The sequence below is a fragment of the Cheilinus undulatus genome, linkage group 3 (genome assembly GCF_018320785.1).
Source record: "Cheilinus undulatus linkage group 3, ASM1832078v1, whole genome shotgun sequence".
NCBI classification, from domain to species: Eukaryota; Metazoa; Chordata; class Actinopteri; order Labriformes; family Labridae; genus Cheilinus; species Cheilinus undulatus.
This window is the reverse complement of record NC_054867.1, coordinates 34,166,440-34,189,311: the sequence shown is the minus strand read 5'-3', so window position 1 is coordinate 34,189,311 and position 22,872 is coordinate 34,166,440. Positions and strand designations below refer to the sequence as shown.

General features: G+C 39.6%; 1 protein-coding gene across 4 annotated transcripts in view; it reads left to right on the top strand.

Moving 5' to 3' along the window:
• cacna2d2a (calcium channel, voltage-dependent, alpha 2/delta subunit 2a) overlaps positions 1 to 22,872 on the top strand; it is a 255,562-nt gene that overhangs the window by 165,558 nt on the left and 67,132 nt on the right. For all 4 annotated transcript variants that reach the window (XM_041783642.1, XM_041783641.1, XM_041783640.1 and 1 more), the window contains 3 exons: positions 292 to 430; positions 21,842 to 21,973; positions 22,204 to 22,261. In XM_041783642.1, the coding sequence (XP_041639576.1) occupies positions 292 to 430; positions 21,842 to 21,973; positions 22,204 to 22,261 (329 nt within the window). The remainder of the gene's footprint in view (positions 1 to 291; positions 431 to 21,841; positions 21,974 to 22,203; positions 22,262 to 22,872) is intronic.

Genomic DNA, 22,872 nt, shown 5'->3' with positions numbered 1-22,872 from the left:
CAGAGAAGAAGCACCTATATCTGAAGGCAGGCAGACAAAAGGCGGAATGATTACTATTTTTTTCCACAACATTATCCAAATGCTGTGTGATTTTAATGTGTGAGTCAGACAGATAGGCAATAAACTATATGTAGCAGAGCCACAGATGGGCGCTGTAAAGTCGCAATATGGGAGGTGACAGAATGCAGCTCTATATTTGCATGTTTCCCCCGTTTTCTATCCACAAGTATCTGTTTGTATGCTCACTCAGATTTTTTGTGTTTGTGTGCATGCATGTGTGCGTGTATGCAGGCGGAGGATGGAGAAGAGGACAACCCTTTGGAGAGCGCAGCGCCTTTGGAGCTGGAGTTTGTGGACGATCCCAATTTTAAAAACAAGGTCAACTACTCATCGAGTGCGGTCCAGATTCCCACAGACATCTACAAGGGCTGTGAGTACACTGCTTCCATACTGACTGCCGTGTGTTGTGTGAACACTGCTTTGACTTTACCTGACAAAATGATTGCTGTTAAAAGAACTGTACACAAACAAATCAATAACTTCACAGAAAATGGCTCTTAAATCCATGCAACAACATATGTGGTTCTGGACATTGACAACATCAGTTGAGGTTACAATAAATGCCCAAGCACACAACAGTTAGTGCACATTGGTCTCTGTAATGGGGCAGATATTAGATTAAATCATAATAAACAGGTATGTACCATTTCAGAGGAAAGTAATTATAAATTCCTAGGAAAGTCTACAGGTCAGAAGAAAGCAAGAGCAGCAAAATAAACTCAGGTTTATGGTGAGTTTACAACATAATGAAGCTGTTGCACGACGATCTCCATCCAAAGCTCTTTCACCTGTGTGTTACAGATTATAAAATAGAGGAAGAGGTAAAATTAATACAATAGACCACAAACTATATTAAAACCTTTCCTAAAAACCCTGATATCACTCTGAATGCACAACAAGCTCACTAGTCAAGTGCTGTTAATATAATCCTTTAAATTATGGAGATAATATATTCTCCCCAAGTGCAGAATGTGTTTTTTCGACATGTCAGTGATTTTAAAGAATGTAGAAGTGGGCAATGCTATACATTATTTCTCAAAATCATATTTTGTATATTTAAATCAAACTGAGATTCCAGTGAGCAAGATGTCTGTATAAAAACTGCAATCATGCAGTGCTTGCAACGTGTTTTTCTTGTTTGCCAAGCCATCTCCTGGTTTCTAAACAAGTCAAATGGCTGTGGATGTTTTTGCCTCTTTTACTTTTTCTCTCTCTCTCTCTCTATTGCTCTCCATATGTAAACGTATGAAAGCTCCATCTCGCCCTCGGTTTACATCAGCCGCCACTTTAGCACGCTAACATGATTTCAGATGACAGAAGGTCTCTCACATCAAATGTTTACTGTATTTTTTTTTTTTTTTTTCTGTGTGGTCATGGTCTCACCTTCCTGTTGGACTTGGCTCCTCCTGCCAACACCATGTCCCCCTGCAGACATGACACCCTTCTTTGTCCCCAGAACCTGAATGAACAAAAGCGAACACATGTACCTGGCAGGACTCTGATTTTGCTTGTCATATCCCCTCTGTTCTCCACCTGTAACCTTTCAGACACTCCAACTGCCCCTTTAAAGACTCAAAAACAGAGCATGTGCAGACAGACAGACGTTTTCACAGTGGCAATTTTTTCCCATCCTCCTTTCTTTCTGTCTCGCTCGTCGCCTTCTTTGTTGAACTGGCGGCGTATGGCACCTGTCGGTAACAATGGCCCCCAGCTGTGTCTCCTGACAAATCTTGTCAGAATTAGACACTCTTGGTTCAGGAGGAGATGTCAAAGGCCAAAGCAAGCTCACAATGGAGCAATCAGGCCTGCACATTGTTCCCGAAGCCATTTTGTGGCGGCTCTGGTTCCCCTGTCTGAAGATATGAGTCAGAGAATAAAGGCCTCTTGATTGAGCCTGGCGGAGACTAGAAGTGTAGGGTGGTGTGGTGCATGGAATTAGTTTTTCCACTTCTGTTCCCTGGAATATGTTTACTATTGATGTTGTTTAGTTAGCTCCCATTGCATCGTCTGCCGTGCCAAGATTGCTTTGTGCCACCTCCATTATGGATATGATGCTGCGATTCAGTGGTCAGTTAAAATAAACCGTGATGAAAAGCATGTTGCTGCTCAAATGTACATTAAGATTTAAAAAAATGATTTGCTGTCAGATCAAGTGTCCAAATCTCAAATGAATATATTATAAGATCATTTTTTAGATTATGAGTTTGTGGCACAATTTCAAAAAAGATAACACTTCTGTGAGGATCTTTTGGTTCATGGGGATTTTTGCTTTACTTGCTGATCTTGTTCTGCAGATACATGTGTAAGCAGTGTTTTCAGTTCACATTCTTCTTTCCTTTAAAAGTGAATTGTACTGAGGGGCCAGGAAGAAAAAGGAATGAAGAAAGAAAAATTCAGAGTAAAGTTATGTTGTTCAACCAGAAAAATGCAGGAGTTTTTTAGTTTTTAGTTTAAAAACATTAGGAAACTCCTCACACTTTTTGGCTTGTTGGCTGACCGCTGAGGGCAGCCCTACATATGGCAAAGGCTGTGTCTAAGTATGTCGGTTGGTTGCGTTTGCTTGGACTGAATGCTGTCACTAATGGCTGCCTCCACTAACTGCTCTTGAGTTAACATCATTTATGTATAGCTCATCCATACATAGTTGCTCTATGGGCGGGGTTTACTCGTGCTGAAAGCCCTGTAATGGCTATCTCCACTTCTCTAAATACTCAGATATAGCTTTAGCCTCTGTTTCACCAGAACTGGGCCACATTTATGTATGACAAAGAATAAAACAACCCTATAAGCTTTTCATGTTGGGAAATATGTTTTTACTTCTCTGCTGAGCTGCTTTGGCATGATTATGTGATAGTTAGGGGGGAAAAGGGAACTTGTGTGAATGCTTGTGGCTCCTAGCCGAATGTTAGCTCGGCCTTAGCCAGAACAACACATTTCTGCATCACAGCAACACAGAAAGCTTTCTGTGAAAGAAAACAAAGATGCCACTCTTCTGAACCCCGCTTTGGCATTAAATTGTGACAGTAATAGGGGGCGAGTCAGTTGTTACAGCTAAAGAGTTGTTGGGTCCCAGCTAACGACTAGTGAGCCTGTCTTTAGTGGGGACTTAGCCACAGTGGAGTTTCTGTCTGAACTAGACAACGTGTCTGAATCCAAACAAGCACAGAGAGCAATGCTGAAAGCTTTCTGTGATGGAAAAAAATGTTCTCTCTCCACTCCTGGTCTGATTCGGCATAGCTTTCTACGACCTCGACCGCTATTAGGAGCACACACTGATGAAGAGTTAGCATGTAGCTTAAACAAAGGGTTAATGGGGAGTCCACATGATCTCATCTAATAAAGAATCCACGACATATCAGAGCAATAAGAACGGCTCATTTCCAAGATAACACCCACAGCCAGCTAACTAAACTAATGAACTGGAGAGTTATGGCCATATAGCGGAGAATGATGAGGAAATGTTCAGTAAGGAAATAGGCGAAGCTAGCAGACTGCTGCTGCTAGGCTAACAGTAGCCTCACTTTAAAGCACTCAAACTCCGCAACTGTCCCCAAAAACAGCACTCAGAGGGCATAATTAGATGATCCTATGCTGTCAGAGTGTAACACAGCAGTGTGGGGCTGATAAGTTATGAGTTCAGATAGAAAAATGACACAACTGAGGATGGTCATTAAAGGGAAACAGTATGCCCCAAGGAAAACACAGGAGATCCGTAAGAGTAAAAAACCCAAAAAACACCTCAGATCCCGGTGTTGCGCTGTAATCAGGTTTACAAAAACACAATTTTTGCCACTGGTCCAGCTAATAATGGCCACTAATGGGGCACCGATCAGAGGAGGCGCCATGGAGAAATGGAGCATTGAAAAGTTGAAGACTGCGACAGTTGCCTATCAAAAAGACTTGCAGGAGGACAACAAGCATCCCAGACAGCTGCGGTCAGCCACATACTAGGTTTTTACCTAGTCTTGTGTTTTTTCAAAGGAGGCACTGGTTTACAACTGCTAATAGGTTTCCATATACACAGGCAACAGTCTTAAACACTTTGCCACTGGTTTGATTGAAGATCTTTTGATTAGTGATACAAAATACTGGATATTTGCCGGTATCCAATATGCCGTTATTTCCATAAGTCATTTTAGCCCATACGGATATGTGCACATCCTTTTTTTCTAGAAAACACCAAGTGTCTCCAGTGCACAGGGAGGCTGAGTCAAGCTGAGCTGAGAGAGGAGCTGGAAGGAAGACCATCCGGTAGTTTTTTACATTTGACGCCTCATCTGAAATGTTCAGGGCCCCTATGAATGAGGGACTCCCTTGGCAGCCACCTGTGCCTGATAATACATTTGTGCACTGGGCTGATATTAAAAGCAGATATGTGATTAAAACTGTATCTCAGGTGTCATATCAGCAGATATGATCATTTCTGCCAATACCAATATATTAAACTTTTAAGCTGTCGATGTCATGCTGATAATATTGTACATCCCTACTTCTGATGCATGTCTACCTCACTGTTACCCTACTAGTTCCCTGATTTTTAAGCTGACCTTCTGTTAAAAATCCAGGTAAAAAATTCCTCAAAATTATTTTGAAAATATCAGTTTGTAAAGGTCTTTAATTTTATAAAACATTTTGACTAAGATATGTTATTATCTAATCTTTGTTTTCTTGCCAAGCTTATATGATTTTATTCATTTTTCTCCATAAGTTGTTGCATAAATATTCTCCACAATTCAGGGATTTCAGTGTTGGGTATTTTAAATTTCCTCATTGAGGACCCCTCGCTAATTTTAACTAGCCTGCTGTGTTTGAACACACTCTGTACTGTTGTCCATCTCTCCAACATGTGGGCTACCAAATCGCCCTCTTAAAAATCCATGCAGCCCACCCTTATTTTTACAGGTTTCCCTCAATATAAAGCATTATTCTGTTTTGTAATTGTTAAATTGTTTAGAATCAGCTTGGTACACCTGCTAAAATGTATGTTAAATATCAGTATATGGTAAATTGATAATATAGAGGCATTAAATGTGCCAGAAATAATCAAATCTGGGCATTTATGACCAAAATAATGTACTTTCCCTTTTCCATTTAACATTTTATTAACAGTTCATTAAATCAGGTGCACAGAGAAACATCATATACCTTTTATTTTTTATCTTTCACTGCGCAAAAAGTGGTTTAAATTTTTCTTCGTTCAGGTCTTGCAAAAGTCTTAAAAAGTCTTAGATTTTTGTAAAGGCTTACAGGAACCTTGTATATATCTAGTTTTAAGAAATAATGTCATTAAAACTTTCCTGGAATCAGAATAATTTACAGCTGAAGACTACACACTTTCATGAAATTTAAATCCTGAGATGTGAACAAACCGATAAAAACACCCACAGAAGCTGGATGATGCCAGTTTAAACTTGACTGTTGCTAAACATGTGAAACATTCTCCTCTTAAAGTTGGTCACTGGTTAATGTGTTGATTCTTTGATTCAGGCCTGCTACAGCTGGCTAAACTACACAATTTCAAGCCCAATTTTAGGCCAGAATTTACCCCTCTGAAAAATGGGGGGCAAATATTATTTGTCCAAATAATCCACAGTTTTGTGGTGTGCACAGAATTATTGTACTGCTCCCTACTGTGTTGAAGCTTCCCCAGCCTTGAATCCTAATTATTAAACACATGATTATGTTTGCAATTCGAGGTCAGACTGCCTCCTTTGGAATACCCACAATAACCAGTTAGAACAAGCAGCCTGGATAACTTTGCAAACCAGATGCTAGTTAGTATTTTGACTCACAAAACTTATAGCTTAAACTTTTCCTCATTTTTTGATTTTTTTTTTTGCCACAATTTTACCAAATGCTAGAAAAGCCAGCCAAAGATTTAGGTTTTCACCCATTTCTTTTCTCCTGAAGTCACGTTTGATCATTAAAGTTTCTGTGAGATCTCATGCATGGGGAATCTTCACTGTGAGATTGTTAATACTGGCAGCATCTGTGTGGTCTGTTTGAGTCGCCTCAGAGGTTTATAAGATGAAAAAACATTTGACAAGTTCCTTTTGTGGATTCACAATTTTAAATCCATTTCAGGTTTGAAAACCGTATCATATGTGGCCAAGCTAAATCTAAAACCAGAGAAGGATGCTGACAAACACAGATTAGACACATTTATTTAAATTTCATATTCAATTTGACATGCTGTGGTCAAAATTTACAACAAGACATGAATATATCAATCCTTGTGAGCCTTCTTCTCTGCTGAAGACAAACATCAAACTAGCAGCCTAGCTGCTACACGAGGTGCATCATGGGTGTTGGCTCCAGGTTTTGGCAAATAATGATGCCTGAAATATTTCTAGTAACTGTCAATTGAGAATTTGTAAGTGTTTAAAGATGAAAATGCTTCATTGGTTGGGGACTTTTCCATCTGTGTTAGCTTACAGATAATTTACATACTGTTCATGCCATGGGAGCTGTGTTTGCTTTAAGAGATGGTGAAAGGGGATTATTATCTACATGTTGTGTTCTGCTCTGGTCCCACTGTTGGGAGCCTGCAGGGTGCCTTGGAGAGAATGTCTGAGGAAACATATGTGGGCGGATTGTTGTCCTGTGGGTCTGGAGAGGTCTGAATCTACAGTGTATCTGTGGGTTTAAGATTAGCAGAGGAGAAGTGGTATGAGTGGGTAGACTGAGCTCCTCGTTTCCTCAGGGGGAGGCCAGAGGTACAGAGAGAAAAGAAAGCTGTAGGAAGATTGGAGCAGAGTCCAAAGTGCAACATAATGTTCAACAGTTGTTTAAAGGTGCAGTTTATTAGCACTCAAGCTGAGGTTTGCTGGAGTGGTTTGTACACATTGTTAATGCACTGAACAAATAGGCTATTTTACAGATAAAAGCAGCATGAACTGAACTGACAGCTGCTTCAAAAGGATGTCCTTTAGGATGGATCTAGGGAGCGACACATACAGGAGGAGATAGAAAGAAAAAAGGATGAGAGGATTGCAAAGGAGAAGAGACACTTTAATAATAGAAACCATTTAAAGCAAAAAAGGCGTTTTTTTTTTTTTTTTATTGTCATCCTTTCAGCAGCTAAATGAGGCAGTGCATGCATCCTGGTTTGATTTGTCTGCTAGGCCCCATGTCCGTTTATTGAGATTGAGAGTGTTCCCTGGGCGCTGTAATGAACCATTTTATGATTCATTATCCCACTGCTGATTCCTGCTGCCAAGTCTGCAAACTTTCTAATTAGCGTAGGTCAAACATTCATACAGTTTTCTTCTAATTATCATCGCTTATCACAGAATGGACATCGCAACACAGCCACAGAGGGATAGATTGATGTGGGTGGTGTCGTCTGTGGAAAAACAGGTTGTATTCTCATGGGCAATGTTATAGAAAATGTGAGGAATAGGCAGGGATTTGCTGAATAATTGCAAAAGGAGGGCTCTGGGAATATAATCTGAGAAGTAATCACAGAAAAACACAGATAAAAACAGCAGGGGAGTACAGAAATGATCCTTTTGTTACTGTTTTGTTGAATCAAGCTTGTGATTGGATCAATCTGGAGAATGCTAATCCAGATCGGGTCGTTGCATGGATATTAAATCATGTTAAAATATATGTTTGGATGTGAATCTTGCCATTTTAAAAGCTTGTATTGTGTGTTTAGAGCACACACAGTGTAAAATAAGGTCTGTGTTTGTGCTAGAATAGGCAGCCACTGTTCCCAGCAGGATATAAAGAAAACCACCAGAGAATGTGGGAAGTCTTTTCATTAAATTTGAAGTTTCAAATCCGCTGCATGCAGTGCCTTTTCCAGCGGCCTAACGTCATGTTGTCACTTTTCTATTGTTGTCAGAGCACTGTGAGAAACTTTGGTTGTCAGAAATGAATGTCGAGGACAGGCTAACTGTATGTGCAGATGAAAGAGCACAGCTTAACTGTTTTTCATGGAGCGATTAACCCTCCCACTCGTTCCACCCACCACACACATAGACACACAGTGTGCATACACAGACAAACACAGAGGCATTATCATCCTCCCCAGCTCTTGCCTGTCCAGTTGCTCCAGCCGTTGCTCCTTTTTTAGTTTAAGGACCCTAGTTGTTAGGTGGGGTTGTCTGTTTAAGATTTCTAAATAATGTTAATACTTGAGCATTACACAATAACCACATTTTCCTTTACCTACTGAATTTTTCAACAGATTTTTTTAATTTTTTGCTACCTTATTTTCAGTCCTGTTGTAATAATAGGTCTCAGCCAAGGTCCTCAGAGTAAAAAAACGTTTTAAGTTGCTACTTTGTTTGAAAAGCTAACTCTTTGGCCTGATCTGCTGCTTGACCATTAGCATCCAAACTCCTGTCACAGGTGTGCCAGACAGGGCTGAGACAAATATTTGTAGGCCTGAATACTGAATTCAGTTGTTGATTCAGATATTGATACTTTCTCTACTTCTTTTTATTATTTGTGTCAGTTTCTCAAACAAGCTATGCTATTTGACGTATTTAAATCACTGCAAGTAGTCCCTCCTCTGAGATGTCACTTGGAAATATCTCATAAACTGCATGTCGCTGATCTCTCCCAGAGATGGTGTAGGACTCCCACATGGCTGACATTTCCTTTCATGTTTAAACAAGAAAACTCATGAGTTTATCCAGCAGATGACTTCTGCTGCCCAGCGGAGCACCTCCTCTCTGAATCAGCAGTTAGATTTACAAGCTCGCCAGCTTTAAGTTGATGCCACCAAACAGCTGCACAATGGCTACAGACATCAGTATATACTACGTTTTTTTGCCCATGGGCTGATGTTCAGCTGATACATCAAAAAAAACTGCTGAAAGGCTACTCGCTCTTGAAGAAGGAGAAAAAGTGATGTTGGATGAAATTTTACTGTAGGGTCATCACAGTTATCACAGATACCGTCATTTGAATCTTTCTTATATTTTCAGAAAGTCTTGAAACATTTCACTTTGTGTGTGATAAAAAAAGTTTATATAGGGAAGTTTTACTTTGTTTTATTACATAGGGAGTAAGGATGATTTTTGGCTTCCGATGCCAAGTCATCCACTGATTCTGAAACTGATCAGACACTCCTGTTTGCCTAGTTGAGAATTTCACTGTTTTTTATTTACAAAAATCACTCCAATAAACAGCTTTGAAGATTCAAAAAATCTTTATTGGCATGAATGGTAAAAGCCATTGTTGCTAAAGCAAAATAATATTAGCAGAGTAATTAATTATTAAAAATAGCAACAAACAAAATATCATGAACAGAATTGCTACTTGATGTCTCAAGTTTTTCCATTTATCTTTGTACAGCATTGTTGTAAAACACATAAAATCAAATTTCTGCTCAGAATGTTGCTATAGCGTTGTTGATTTTAATGTTTAGTCAAAAAATGAAGTTAGATATTCACGCAGTGCAGTGTTTGAATTAAATCAGACAAGAATCAAAATGCACTTAGCCTGATCAAACTGCTTTACCTGAGCAGTTAAAAATATGAATTAAAAAAAAGTGAGTTCAAACTTCAGTTCCACTTAAAAGTGGTGTTGACAGCTTCAATAGTCACAACCATGAATACATTCAATAAATGAATTTTTATAGAGGAATTTTACAGCCAAAATGTTGGTTGTGAATATCAGCAAAAATGTTCATATCTGCCAATATTAATAATTAACTTTCTAAGCTAATATCTGCTGATACAGTTGTCATAACCATAATATAATGCATCCTTCCTTACATTGCAGTATAACCTGAATATCAAATTCAAGGCACTCTTGTTATCACAGTGACATTTTTAAAGTGCAACGAGAGCTGCTACATAACTTTCTGCTCACTCATTTCTTTACTCACCATTACCTAAAATGAAGTGAGGGTTCTTTATGAGATAAACTAGCACCTTCAATCATATATTCTCTGATCTTTTTGTCTTATCACTCTCTCCAGGGTATTCATCTTTCCTCTTAAAGTCCAGAGTTTGTTGCTTCAGTGTAGCAGTCTTCTCCTCTGTTGCTAAAGTGAAGTCACCATATTTTGTTGTATGTTTCATTCAGAGATGTGGGATCAAATTGCTAATATGAAACAGTCGTCTTAGAGATGCTGCAAGTTGCCGTTGGACAGTTTCCAAATAAACTTAAAACAAAAATTAAGGCAATTTGTGTTTGGTACATTATTTCTTTGTTGTAACAATGCTTCTTGGTAATAAATCTTATACTACTGGAAAGCCTGTTTATTACCCTTTTAAATGATGCCACACTGTAAGGATCATGCATTTGTGGGATGAGCAGCAGAGCTGAGTATGTGGGTTGCGCTCATGAAAAATGTGCCAGATCTTCTCTGCCAATGCTTATTTTGCTGTTGCTATTGACTCTTGTTTTGAGCTTCTGGTACCCCCAGGTGCTGCCAATCAGGTGCCTGATTCAAACTTCAATCATCCAATCCACCAAACACCCAACAATGGCAGAATCAGCTGTTTGGCATTGGCAACGAAGATTTGGCACATTTTTCATGGGCGCAACCCACATACTCAGCTCTGCTGCTCATCCCACAAATGCATGTTTCTTACAAATGTGGCATCATTTGAAAGGGTAATAAACAGGCTTTCTAACGGTCTAAAATTTATTGCCAAGGAGCATTGTTACAACAAAGAAATAATGTACCAAACACAAATTGCCTTAATTTTTGTTTTAAGTTTATTTCTTTCCTGCTGACATTTTGGCTTCGAGGTACCTATTGTTGCTACTGCTGCTTTGTTGTCTCCTTTGAGTGTTTACAGCCTGCCATAAATTGTGCTCCATTAACGATGGCTGACGTAAATGATCGGCTTGGCTGATTGGATCAAATTTTAGATCTCCAGTCAATTAAAAAATGCTTATATTGACTACGATCTAAATGGGATCAAAATTTGCATGTCCTGCAATTGCATCATTTCGGCATGCCAGCCTCTCCTGAAAACTTGGCAGACCTCCTGTGCTTAGTTATTGTTGGTTATTTGCCGTTCTAGGGAGGAGCTTAGCGAAGGATCAATCAAGAAAGTCTCCTTGAATAGGAAACAACCCAAATAAGAACCTTAGCCTGAACAAATTTCTCCTCCCTGTCCTTTGAATGTTTTCCTTCATTCTGCTGCTGCTCTCTCTGGTCTGTTGTTTGTCTCCTTTCATGCTCCTTGAAAAATATGATCAACACAAGTTCCCCTCTGTATAGAGCTCATTGAATGTGATGTTTGCAATATGCAGAGGAAATATAAGTGTGATTGACTCAGCAGATATAGAGTTGAAGAAGATTTGTATGAAAATGAAAGAAAGAGACAGATCTTCAACTGTCAGATTTTGAAAGTGAATCTTTCTCTGGAGTCTCTCATCTTGTTTGAAGTGGATCAGCTCACCTGGTGATAGAAGGACAATGTTGATTTTTGATAGATATACCCAGGACTCTTTCCACAAGGAACGCAAAGTCAAACTAAGAGGACTGAAAGTTGTACTCATCAAATTGTACACTCTGGCTGTAATTAGTGAATTTTCCCATTTTCACTACATGATAAGTTTTCCATCTTAAAGTCCTAGGCTGATAATCTTTGTGGATTGCTTAAGCTGAATGTAAAATTTCATATTTGTTAGTGTGTTTGTCTGTGTTTGTGTTAGTGCAATACATGCTGCCTGTATTTGTTTCACACGCCTCAGGTTTCCTTCCAGCGGAGGAAGCTTCCCTGTCAACCAAACTCACGCCACACTGGAGATCAACTCAGCCCCTTTCAACATCAAACCAGATTTAAATGTGTGGAAAAAAGCAAAAGTGATTTGTGAAATAAGGGGGGAACCAGAAAAAAGTGAGAGTGCTACAAAAAAAAAAAAAAAAGAAGAAAGCAATGGAGAGAGGGGGGATAAGGGAAATGGGATTTAAAGTTTAACCAAAAGAGAAGAAAGACAGAATAAACACTGCAGGCTGTATTTCTGTCATATTTGACTTTACAGACCCCATCTCCCTTCTCCCCTCCCTTCACCCATCCTCCCCTCTAGTGTGTGCCCAGTGAAGGGGCACTATCATTTACCCGCACACTAATTAGAACAGTCAGCACGGCGAACTCCACGTCACTCACCAGCAGGCTCACAAATTACATTTCATGTGTTTGTTATTTACAGCTCTGCGTTAATTAGAAAAGAAATATTTAGAGGAGTACTCTGGGGGTGTGGTGAAATCTTCCCCCTCTGTCTTTTTTTGCATATTGAATAATCAGCCCTCCTCTGAGAAATTTTGTTTCCCCTTTCACAACTTGAGATCACAATTTAAAGGTTCTCATTGAAAAATACACTCACATGAAATGCCATTCCTTAGTGAAACAGCTTGAATAAGCCTTGTGAATTTTATTCATACGTGTTAATGTCTTGGTTTCAGTTGCAAAGAATTTCCTGAAAATATTTCCAGCCCAGTGCAAAGAATACAAATGGCTTTATACAGTATCTCCTGGACTTATTTCTCTAAAGCAAAGCTACAGAAAGGCACATTTTCTCAGGGAAGGTTTAGACTTTGTTTTTGCCTGTCTGTTACGGATGTGTGAGTCGCTGCCAGCTCCTGTTGCTGCTGTTTCCTCCTCATGATGAAAGGTTTAAGGTTCATACCCTTTAAAGTTGGACAGACTGCAAAGCAGAGAGAAAGGAGGAGGCACAGAGAGGGAGTACAAGCAAGACAGAAGGGAAATTGAGTTGACAACAAGGAGAGACAGAGAAGGAGGTAGAGCCTGCAGATGCTGGGATACTAGTTGAGAGTTTATTATTAAACTGCTTTTTGAACAAGTTCAGCTCTCTTTGATGACAGCAAGGCACTTTTTTGATTGAAGCGGGTTACACACACAATAAGATAATTGGCCGATTTGGGGCCTAATTTCGCCCTTCTGAGGAAGCAAAGTCCCAATTGTGTGATGTTTCCAAAGATTTTCTTGTGGTGTGAGATGTGCTTGTAGTGATCCAATCTGCTTAGAATCTTTGGGCAGTACTGACGTCAAATTGGAAATATCAAACAAGTTTATTATTTACAATCCAATTCTCAGTTGGGTGTTGGTAAAACCCAGAGGACAGCCAAGCAAGCAATGTAACAGTCACAGGAACAAACAATGGCCAAATAGGACTTGCAGATGACATCAACAGAGAACTCCACTTGGGGGGCAAAAAGTGATTGCTGCATAGCAACCCTCCCAAAGAGACCATGTTTTGAGCTGTTTACATCTCTACTAAGTATTAAAAGTGCAAAAATAGAAACAATTTTTATTCTTAAGCTACTTTTGTGTCCTGACAGTACTGAAATATTCAGCCTCTGTCTAAAGCCTGGACGAGCAGCGTCAAACAACACCCGCATTTGATCCTTTTACACAAAGTGATCTGGTTTGGTTCAGTAGTTTTGTCATGGTTTAGTACACTGAACTCTGATCCTACCTGTGTTTCTTCAACCGACGTCCCCTGGCCTAACTAACTGTGGTGCAAAATCTGTCTCTTTTAAGGGATCCAGATCACTTCCCTTTGGCTTAGTCAGCTAAGCAACTGGCTGATAAGTCCCACACCCAGGGCAGGAACTGACCCAAGGCTCAAATCGCACTACAACCAAGAAATCCTCAGTAACAAATGTTTCTCAATGAGTGATGTTCAACCATTCATTGACTGGGTAGCTCAGTGGTTTGCATCGCATACTTTGTTACAGGAGACTGGGGGTTTGTATCCCAGTGCGGACCCTTGAGCAAGGTCCTTGGTGCCATGAATACCTGTCCTAGATGGAAGTTGATTTGGTCAAAAGCATACATTGACATGACATTGTAACATTTGTCTCAGCTCAGTAGAGCTGGTTGTTTGGCTCCAAACGGCTCGTCATTTGTTAACCGTTTGGCTTTTTAAATACAGATTAGACAACAAAAAAGGATGGAGGAAAGAAAACTGGCACTCAAATAGGAGCTGGCTACCGTGGCTCACACAAAAGAACCATTTCATAAAACAAGCTCCTTTGTGGACTGCACATGGTCATTCTGTCACTTACTCCACAAGGTTTATTTGTATGATAGTATATTGTTGTTTCAATTAAAGATATGTTTGTGACAAAATAAGGATTCATTATATGTAAAAGATGCTACGCCAGCCTTTTAGCTCAGTATGGGAATCCTCAAGACTCTGGCTTCCCTTCATCTGATAGATGATGCTGGATATATTTCACATTCATCTGGAAAAGCTCCCATACAATGTGTTTGAAAAGGGCAGGACTTAAAAAAAGGATCGGAGCTCTGACTGGATGAACTTATTTCTATCATGTTCATGATGATCATGATTCAGGATCAGAGCTCCACTTCTAGTGCAAACCTGAGCTATACAGCCTAGCACTGCTATAATGTTTAAACAGTGGAGCTTGTATGGATAAAACTCATGCTGAAGCCTGTCTGAAGACATCTAAAAACAACTTCTCTCCTAAGAGAGGCTTTCGGTGTGGCTCTTTGCTCTTATTTTAATAAAGAAATGTGTTTGAGGTCTGATTAGACTGGCCCTTCTCTACATCCAAGCTAATCGCTACCCTGGCAGCAGCCGTTGTATACAGCGGCTTACAGTGCAACTCAACCCCACCCCAAACAATTGCAAACTCATGCCAAAGCAGGTCGGGAGAGGAGTGAAAACATATCTTCTATCACAAAAAGCTTTCAGTGTGCCTCTCTGTTCTTGTTTGAATGCAGAAATGTGGTCTAGTTCTGATAAAACTGCTGCTGTGGCAACATCCGAGCTAATTGCTCCACCAGCAGCCATTGTTTTTATGTCACAACAGCTCACCTGGACTTCTTCCAGACATTTGTCCATTTGCCTTAAGACACGTCCTAGTGTGATATATTCAACAATATTTTACATTGTACGTTGCATCTTTGTTAAAGGCTTTCATATAGAAATTTGTGTTTTCTTTTTAATCAGTAGGAATTGGCCTTTTAAATGGCATGAACAATAATGTTTTGATCTAATTGATGCTGCAAAAATGTGTGGGAAGCTGTTAACTGTCAGAAATGCAGAAGTATTTCATCCTTTTTACGCTGATGAATAGACAATGTATAAAAGATAACCTTTAAGATGGAAATATCTGCTCTCTGCATATTAACTCATCAAACTACAAAACAGGCTGCTTTTAACCTAAAAGCCTAAGTAGATAGCACTAATCTACACCATTTAGTCACTGTTAGAAAGTGGTATAAGCAAATGCTTCATGATTATGTTTATGACTCTTAGGTAAAAGCGATAGCTTCTTAACCATCATGGATTTCTCATGAGAGACCACTTGTGTTCAGCTATGATCTATTAGGGCCCTCTGTGCGGTTTCCCTGCTCTCTGTGTGTGCAGTGAATGCATGAACGTATTTATTTAATGTCGGATTAATACAGGGCAGAAGGCACGGATCTGTTTGGATGGCTTTTTATCTCAGTATATCAGTGTGAATAATGTGAGTATGAGGTGCTGGGGGTGGGGGTCATAGAATGGAGGTGATGTTAGGGGGGGTTTGAGAAATGATCTCACGCGGAAATGCTCCATAAATCCCACTCATAATTGTTTCCCTTCTTGGTGTGCCGTCTTGCTCCATAAAGGGGGAAAGCCAAGGGTGCTCTAAATGTCAGGGGAGCGGAGCGCTGATGAATTACATTTTAAAGATATCAGAGAGAGACACGTTTTACGTGAAAGATGAGCCCAACACAGCGCTCAGAGGCCCTGTCTGCCTTTCTAAGCATACTTCCCCCACCCACCCCCCAGGGAAATTTGTCTTTTTATCAACTGTCCAGAGAAGTCACAGCACATCCTCACAGAATAAATCAAAGAGAATTAGTTTTCAGTGTCCTCTTATCTCTGATGTGACCATTTTTCTGTGGAGATCATCTAAAGATATGTGCTTTTTCAATGTGTTTGTGTTTGCAGAGGTGACTCACTTCTGCACCTAACTGGTTTTGTTTCATTCAGTGCCAGACAGTCGTCATTCATACACTTTGGTTCGTCTTTTCATCCTTAAATGATCAGCATTTGTGTGTGAGAAATACAGTTAGACCTCTGCCCATTTTCTTTTGTTTTATTACTATCAGTTACCTTTTTTTTTGAATGCACAAAGTTCATATTTAAGTCCCGGGGAATTTACATGTATTTGCATTTTTATCTACATTTTTGAAAGTGATACAAAAAATGCTATATGGACTACTTTAGCACACAAGGCAACTGACTTTCATTAATGAATATGAATCGTTATGAATCAACAGCTTTTTAGATGGAGAAAAAAATCCACTGGCAGAAATGGTGGCTTGTGAAGTCTATTTATGGTCAGGAGAGAAAAAAAAACTTTCTATGTGAATTACCTGCAATAAATGCAAAGGTAAGAGTATTGTTTTCAATTTAGTCCACTTCCAGTATTTTTAAGTGGACAAACAGCATGAGGACACCGTTCTTGAATCCTTCCAGGCAACATTTTCTGCTTATTATCTATTTTGAAAATTGTCATCATCTCGGCATTCATTTGGAAATACATTATTTAAAACATTACATTTTGATGAGCCAATATAAGCTCCCAGATATTGACCAATGGTACATGAGTCAAAATTTAGTAAAAATGAAAACATTGTGGCAAGAGAAAACAAGCATAACTCATATATACATATACAATTAAAATTACAATTTATTATGCTGCGATAAATGGGCCCATAGAGACTATAAATAAAAAAGGCAGCTGTTTTCAGTGTCTTAGGAATAGGTGATGAAATAATGCACTCATGACAACCTGGAGCCAAGGCATATGGAGTGGGGAGCTGGCTGGTCACACCTTAAATTGATGTGTTTTATTCTAACGGTAGCTCACATTAAACTAACTGACCATTTGTTAGAGTTCTCTCCAGAACAGGAGAACATTTTTATATTTTGGGACGTTTTATGACTGTACTCTCAGATTTTATAAAAGTTCCCATCACCTTTTCCTCCTCTGCTCTGCTATTCCAGTTTCAACAGCTGTAGGGAGTCTAAACTTTGGGAATTTAGCTGTCGATCAACCAGTATGTAATTTTGAGAACTCAGAAAATGAACACATGGACATAAATCAGAATCCTGGTTCTTACTTGCCTCATCTGTGCCTTACTTCCTCAATTTTGGCCCAAACATGCCTTAAAGTTCTGCACTCCACTGTATATTTTTTTTGTTTTAGCTGACCCATGTCCCATTTTTTATCATTTGGGAGGTGAGGTTTTTTTTTTTACCTATACTGCAGCCAGTCACGAGGGGGAGCATTAAATGTTCTGGCTCTATTCCTAGGCAGCTGTTGCTTCATTGATGTTCATTTACAGTCTATGTGTGACTCATGTGATTCAAAGGATATCAAGATAAAGTGATTTTTAAAAAAATATTTGTGAAATAGTCAAAAAATGCGAGCCCTATCTAAGCCCCCAGGGGCTTGGATGGCTTAGTGGTTTGTATACAGAGGGTCTGGGTTCTAGTTCAGCCTCTGTTTCCGCATGCCTGTCCCCACTCTCTCATCCCTGTTTCCAACTCTATCCATTGTCCTCAACTCTAAAATAAAAGTATAAAAAAAAACAAAAAATGTCTTTAAAAAAATAAATAGGCTCTTTGGACTGAGAGCTGATAGCAGGGGGCTCTGGTCTGGCCTATGGTTTTTTCCCACATGTCACTTCCCACTCTCTCAACCCTGTTTGCAACTCTATCCATCACTGTCCTTCTCTGTAAATAAAAAGTAAAAAAAAAAAGTTTCTGCACTAAACAAAAGTAATTGATACCTTCATCTTGTTTTGTATGGAAGCAAGAACAATTCTGCTACAAGAAATGTTTGAATTAAAATGGCATTTTGACAGATTTCAACCTGAACAAATATTTCAGCTCCTGGGATTCAAAAATAGGAGCCTTGGAGTAATGATGCAGTAGCGATGCAGTTAATTTAAGTTAAATTTTCAGACAAAACAGTTTTTAGTGTTGCACTGATGGTTCATTAATGTACTAGTAATTATATATCACAAGAGAGGACAACAATGTAATGTTGGATCAGTAATTTTCCCACCTCAACCATTACTATATCATGAACCAGTCACAATCTCCTTCATGTGTTGCTGTCTGTGGATGTATGCCTGGGCAGCAGTGCGGCTGTTAATCCGTTTTGCATACTCCGAGTACGGTTAATGCTTGTGTGTTAGTCAAGGTAGCTGAGACGTCGCTAGCTTAAAACAGAGGTCACAGGATGTGTGTGCGTCCTTGGCCTGTGTGTGACAGCTATCATTACAGAGCCTCTCGGTGCCTCTCATAGATAAGAGCAGCCAGGACTCCACCGCACACAGGCTGCAGCTCTCTCAACCTGCTGTGATAGCTCATGTATGAAAGGATAATACTTTTAACACATTACTCAGACGGCTCTTTGACCACAGATTAGTGCATGGCTCAGATGAAATGGAAAGGCATGGTTTGGTTCTCTGATAATCTCTACACAAACATCAGTCAAATATGGCCACCGGTCTCGCTGAAATGAGTCTGCTAGAGTCTGAGGAAAGTTTGAAAATTCAGATCAAAACGGCAGAGTTGCTGAAAGTTTCACTTATTTCTGTCTCCTGTTCACTCTTTATAGTTCTTCAGACCATCTGGACTCCTGGCAAGTCTAGACACTGTGTTATGACAGAACATAAAGCTGCTTTACTTTATAATTCTGGCAGAATTAAATTTACTTTGAAGCAGAAATGTTTTCCACAAACAACCACACAGCAGAGAACTAAAAAAAAATAACATTTAAATGATAGGTGGAAGATATTGCTTTTCAATAAATAAACTGTAGAATTTGTTGGGAGATTCACAAGATGTCATACTTTTGCACCAGTTTGTCAGAGTAAAACAAACTTCCCTGCCCCAGTGTTTCGACTAACCACTCACCTCTGTGGCTGAAAAATGGAGCCAATGCCGAAGTGCAAAAAACTGCAGTTTCTGGATTGTCCACTTGAGGCTGGCTGCAGCAGCATCTGCTGACCTCTACAGAAGAAGTACACATGTTCCCAACCTGGCTGGAAAAATTATTTTAATTGGAATAGCGTGTCTTTATGAGCACACACTGCATACTTTCCTTTTATGGTTTTAAGAAGTAGAGGAGGTAGGGGCATGGCTGATATGACAGCTCGACAAGGTCCACCCTAACTACATCTCTTTGTCTGTTTCTCAGTTGATCTAAAGTCCCCTTAAATAACCAATTGGCTGACATCACTCAGGCTTCCACCAATATTTTCAACAGTTCTTGGTTCAAACTGAGTGCAGCCATTGATCTCTTTTCTGACATGCACTCCAAAGCTAATTCAGCTATTATTTCTTTCAAGTGTTATAGACTGATAGGTTGTCTAAATTGTCAGCTTGTGATGAAAGTCTGCCATTGTACTTACACATACAGTATCCCATACAGTGGGTGGAGCCGTCTCTTTTGCCCTACTGGTGGCAGGGCTAATGGTTTGAGATTGAGCAGTTAACATTGAAATAGAAAGTGTGTTAAACACAGTGCTTCTCACTGGATTTTGGGGGATATGGTTGGGGGGACTCCAAAATGTCTAAGGGGGTTCAGTATGAGTCTGAGTACGGCGTTTGCAAGCTGATATAGGTGCTATGGGAACCCAGTGCTGAGAACAACAAACATTTGACTTTTCTTTGCTTAGAGAGCCATGACTCAATGATATATTTAGTTAGGATCTCCTATAAAGATACATAAAATGTTACCTTTATAAGTTGTTCTCCAGCTTGGTGAATGCACAACTGTCTTCATGAATCCAAGTTTGGAAAGCAATCTCCTTCCATGCAGCAAAAGGCAAAAGTTTACTGACATTCATTACGTAATAAATAAACTGTTTGGAGAAAGTCAATTCCTCGACGTCAATCATGTCTTAAATTCTGCCATTTTGATCTTAGAGTTTTATATTTAAGTTTGTTTTGTGTCTGTTTTTTTCTCTCCTTGCCCCATGGGCGAAAAATTGCCTCTCTGAGCTGTGAAAGCAGCCACTCATTCGTGTTAATTTCTGTGTTGCTTGCCATCAATCGCCCTCCTCTCTCTCTCTCTCTCTCCCTCCCTCTCTGGGTTTTTTATGTTTATCCCCATCTGTAGGGCTGCCCCCCCCCACCACCACCACCCATTTCTTTCTTTGTGTTTACGTCTGAGAATTTTGAGAAAAACATGTCGAGGAGCCCCCCTCGGTGATGGCAGCAATTTGGTTTTCATATATTCCTATCCTCCAGACACTTCTTAGTGCTGCTGTAGCGAGTGTGCTGATGTTTTAGTGTTTGTCTGCGTTTGAATGCTGGAGCGTAATGAAAGTTGGCTTTTGTTTTGAGCTGACAGTTTTAGTGAGGAATATGAAACAACATTCTTTTTCTCAGGTGTGATGTGATTTTTATATCCAGAGGCTTTAGCTTACAGTTAAAGAGGTAAGCAAAGACCGATCTCTTACTTGTAAACTGACAGCTTCACGAAGGCAAAGCTGTAATTGAAAAGCATTGGGAAGTGGATAATGATTGTTTATTTGTGTGAAACTCAAAGGAGGAGTTGAGATAAGCTGGACTTGTCTGTTTGGAGGTTTGTCTGGCTTTGGTTGGCTGAGTAATTAAATCAGAGAAGCAAGTGAAGTTCTCCTTCCTCGTCTGGTTTCCTCTTTAATCAGCAGGCCATTAAACCTCTGCACTCCCTGGCTTCCCACTCCCACTTAGCTATTAAACACGGTCTGAGAGCTTTTTATTTTTTGTTTGTTTGTAGAGGGAAAGAAAAAAAAAATCCAGATCAGATTTTGACAGAAAAAATGAAGGATGGTGTAAATACTATATGCATTACATGACAGGGGGACACGCGTTGACGTGTTTGTGGTGTTATTCCACTTCAGGTTGACTACATGATGAATACTTCTCCCTGCAACCATAAATCCATTTTAGCGCTGCTGACCTGTGAGATAAATCTGTGACCCTCCATTCTCACTCAACACACACACATGTCAGTGTGATTAGAACAAGCAAGACCACCACTTTCTCTTTTTTATCAAACTACCACAAATCGTTTTGACGCAAACACACATTTATTAATATTTTTAGAAATATTGTGTATTTCTCTGACTTTCAGACGTTATTTCTGCCTCCACATGACATGTAACCTCCTCCAAGGTCACCTCAGATTCCTCCACAGCTCCTCTCGCAGATCATCCAGATTAGACCGATGCCCCTGTTTAGACGTCTATCGCCGGCCGAGCTGCCTGCATACATCCATTCTTATGTGCTCAGCTTATGACCACCAGCAGGGACAAGGTTATTTAGAGAGGAAAGGATCTCTGGGTTACTAACAGAGAAAACTGGTGTTATGAACTGTGCCCTACACTTTATGCCAGGCTTATTTTTTAGCATTGATTCACAAAAATAGCAGGTTTATCTGTGTTCATTTGGAATTTTGAAGAAAAAAAAAGCCACAAAAACATCAATAATGCAAATGTTGGGCTTAAATCGGATTATAAAAAACTATTTTCAGCGCCTGTAGTTAGGGCACTTATTTTTATACTTACTTTGAGGGACTTTGGTACATAATCAGGACCTCATTTACATTTTCTCTCATTTTTTTGCTTTCAGTAACCAGAAGGATACTTCGAGTTGAGTGAGAGGACCTTCTTTTACTGGGGCTTAAAGTGCCCTCCTGCACCATGAGTCATGAAAAAGTTTGGCTTTAAGATCTGAGGAAAAATCAGTTCAAACTTTTCAAGCAAAAATAGAACAAGTTCACTAAACCAGTCTGGTTTTGTGTGTTTCCCCACAGCCCCGGTCATCCTTAATGAGTTAAACTGGACCCAGGCACTGGAGCGAGTCTTCATCGAGAACCGTCAGGAGGACAGCTCTCTGCGCTGGCAGGTGTTTGGCAGTGCCACAGGAGTGACTCGGTACTACCCAGGTAAGCTGCAGAGGGACGAGTCAACAGTCTGCCTCATAACTTACGGCCAGATAAAGTCTAAATTGACCCTGGGGCTCCTCAGCGGCAGAACATTGGCAATCTCTTATCAGATGGCTGTAGTGGTAACTCGATAGACAGAATGAAATTATGATTACTCTGATCTAATCTGATCTGAAATATCCTACAGTGCTCTGGACACACTGTAACTTATTTTCTCCCACTCTCTGCAGCCACTCCATGGAGGGCGCCCAACAAGATTGACCTGTACGACGTCCGCAGGAGACCTTGGTGAGTGCCATCTCAATCAGCATGTGTTAAGAGATTGATTTTTGACAATTGTCCTCTGCTATTTAATAACTCTTGGCCACTTAAGTGAGAATACCAAAAAAAAAATCTTTCATCAAAGTGAATTCCTCACTTTGAAGTCATTTGTAGAGGCTTTTACAGCTTGAAACAGAACATTTAGACTCTAAGGGAGCATGAATGATGAAAAAAATGCTGGTATTGTTCATGGCCCTGGATCTACTATTCTAGTATGGATCATTTAAAAAAAACAGCTTGAAGTGGCAGTATAGCTGGAATAGTTTGGTTTAAAGTTGGAGGCTTTGTATTTAAGTTTTATTCTAATTAAGTAGTGACCTTTGATTCAAAACTCAGTACAACTGGCAGTATAAATGATGCAATGAAGGTGTAGGTTTTACCCCACATAAATCTATTTATAAATACTGTATATGGTGGTTTTATTTCAATTATGTATCCATTAAAATATAAATGTCAACTTCTCCTATTACTTTGAGGTTTATTATACCATTTAATTTTGAGGTTATATAAATAATAAAAAAATGCAGAATTTCCTTTATTCAAAGTGACTGAAAAGTGTGACTGTCTTCAGTGCATCT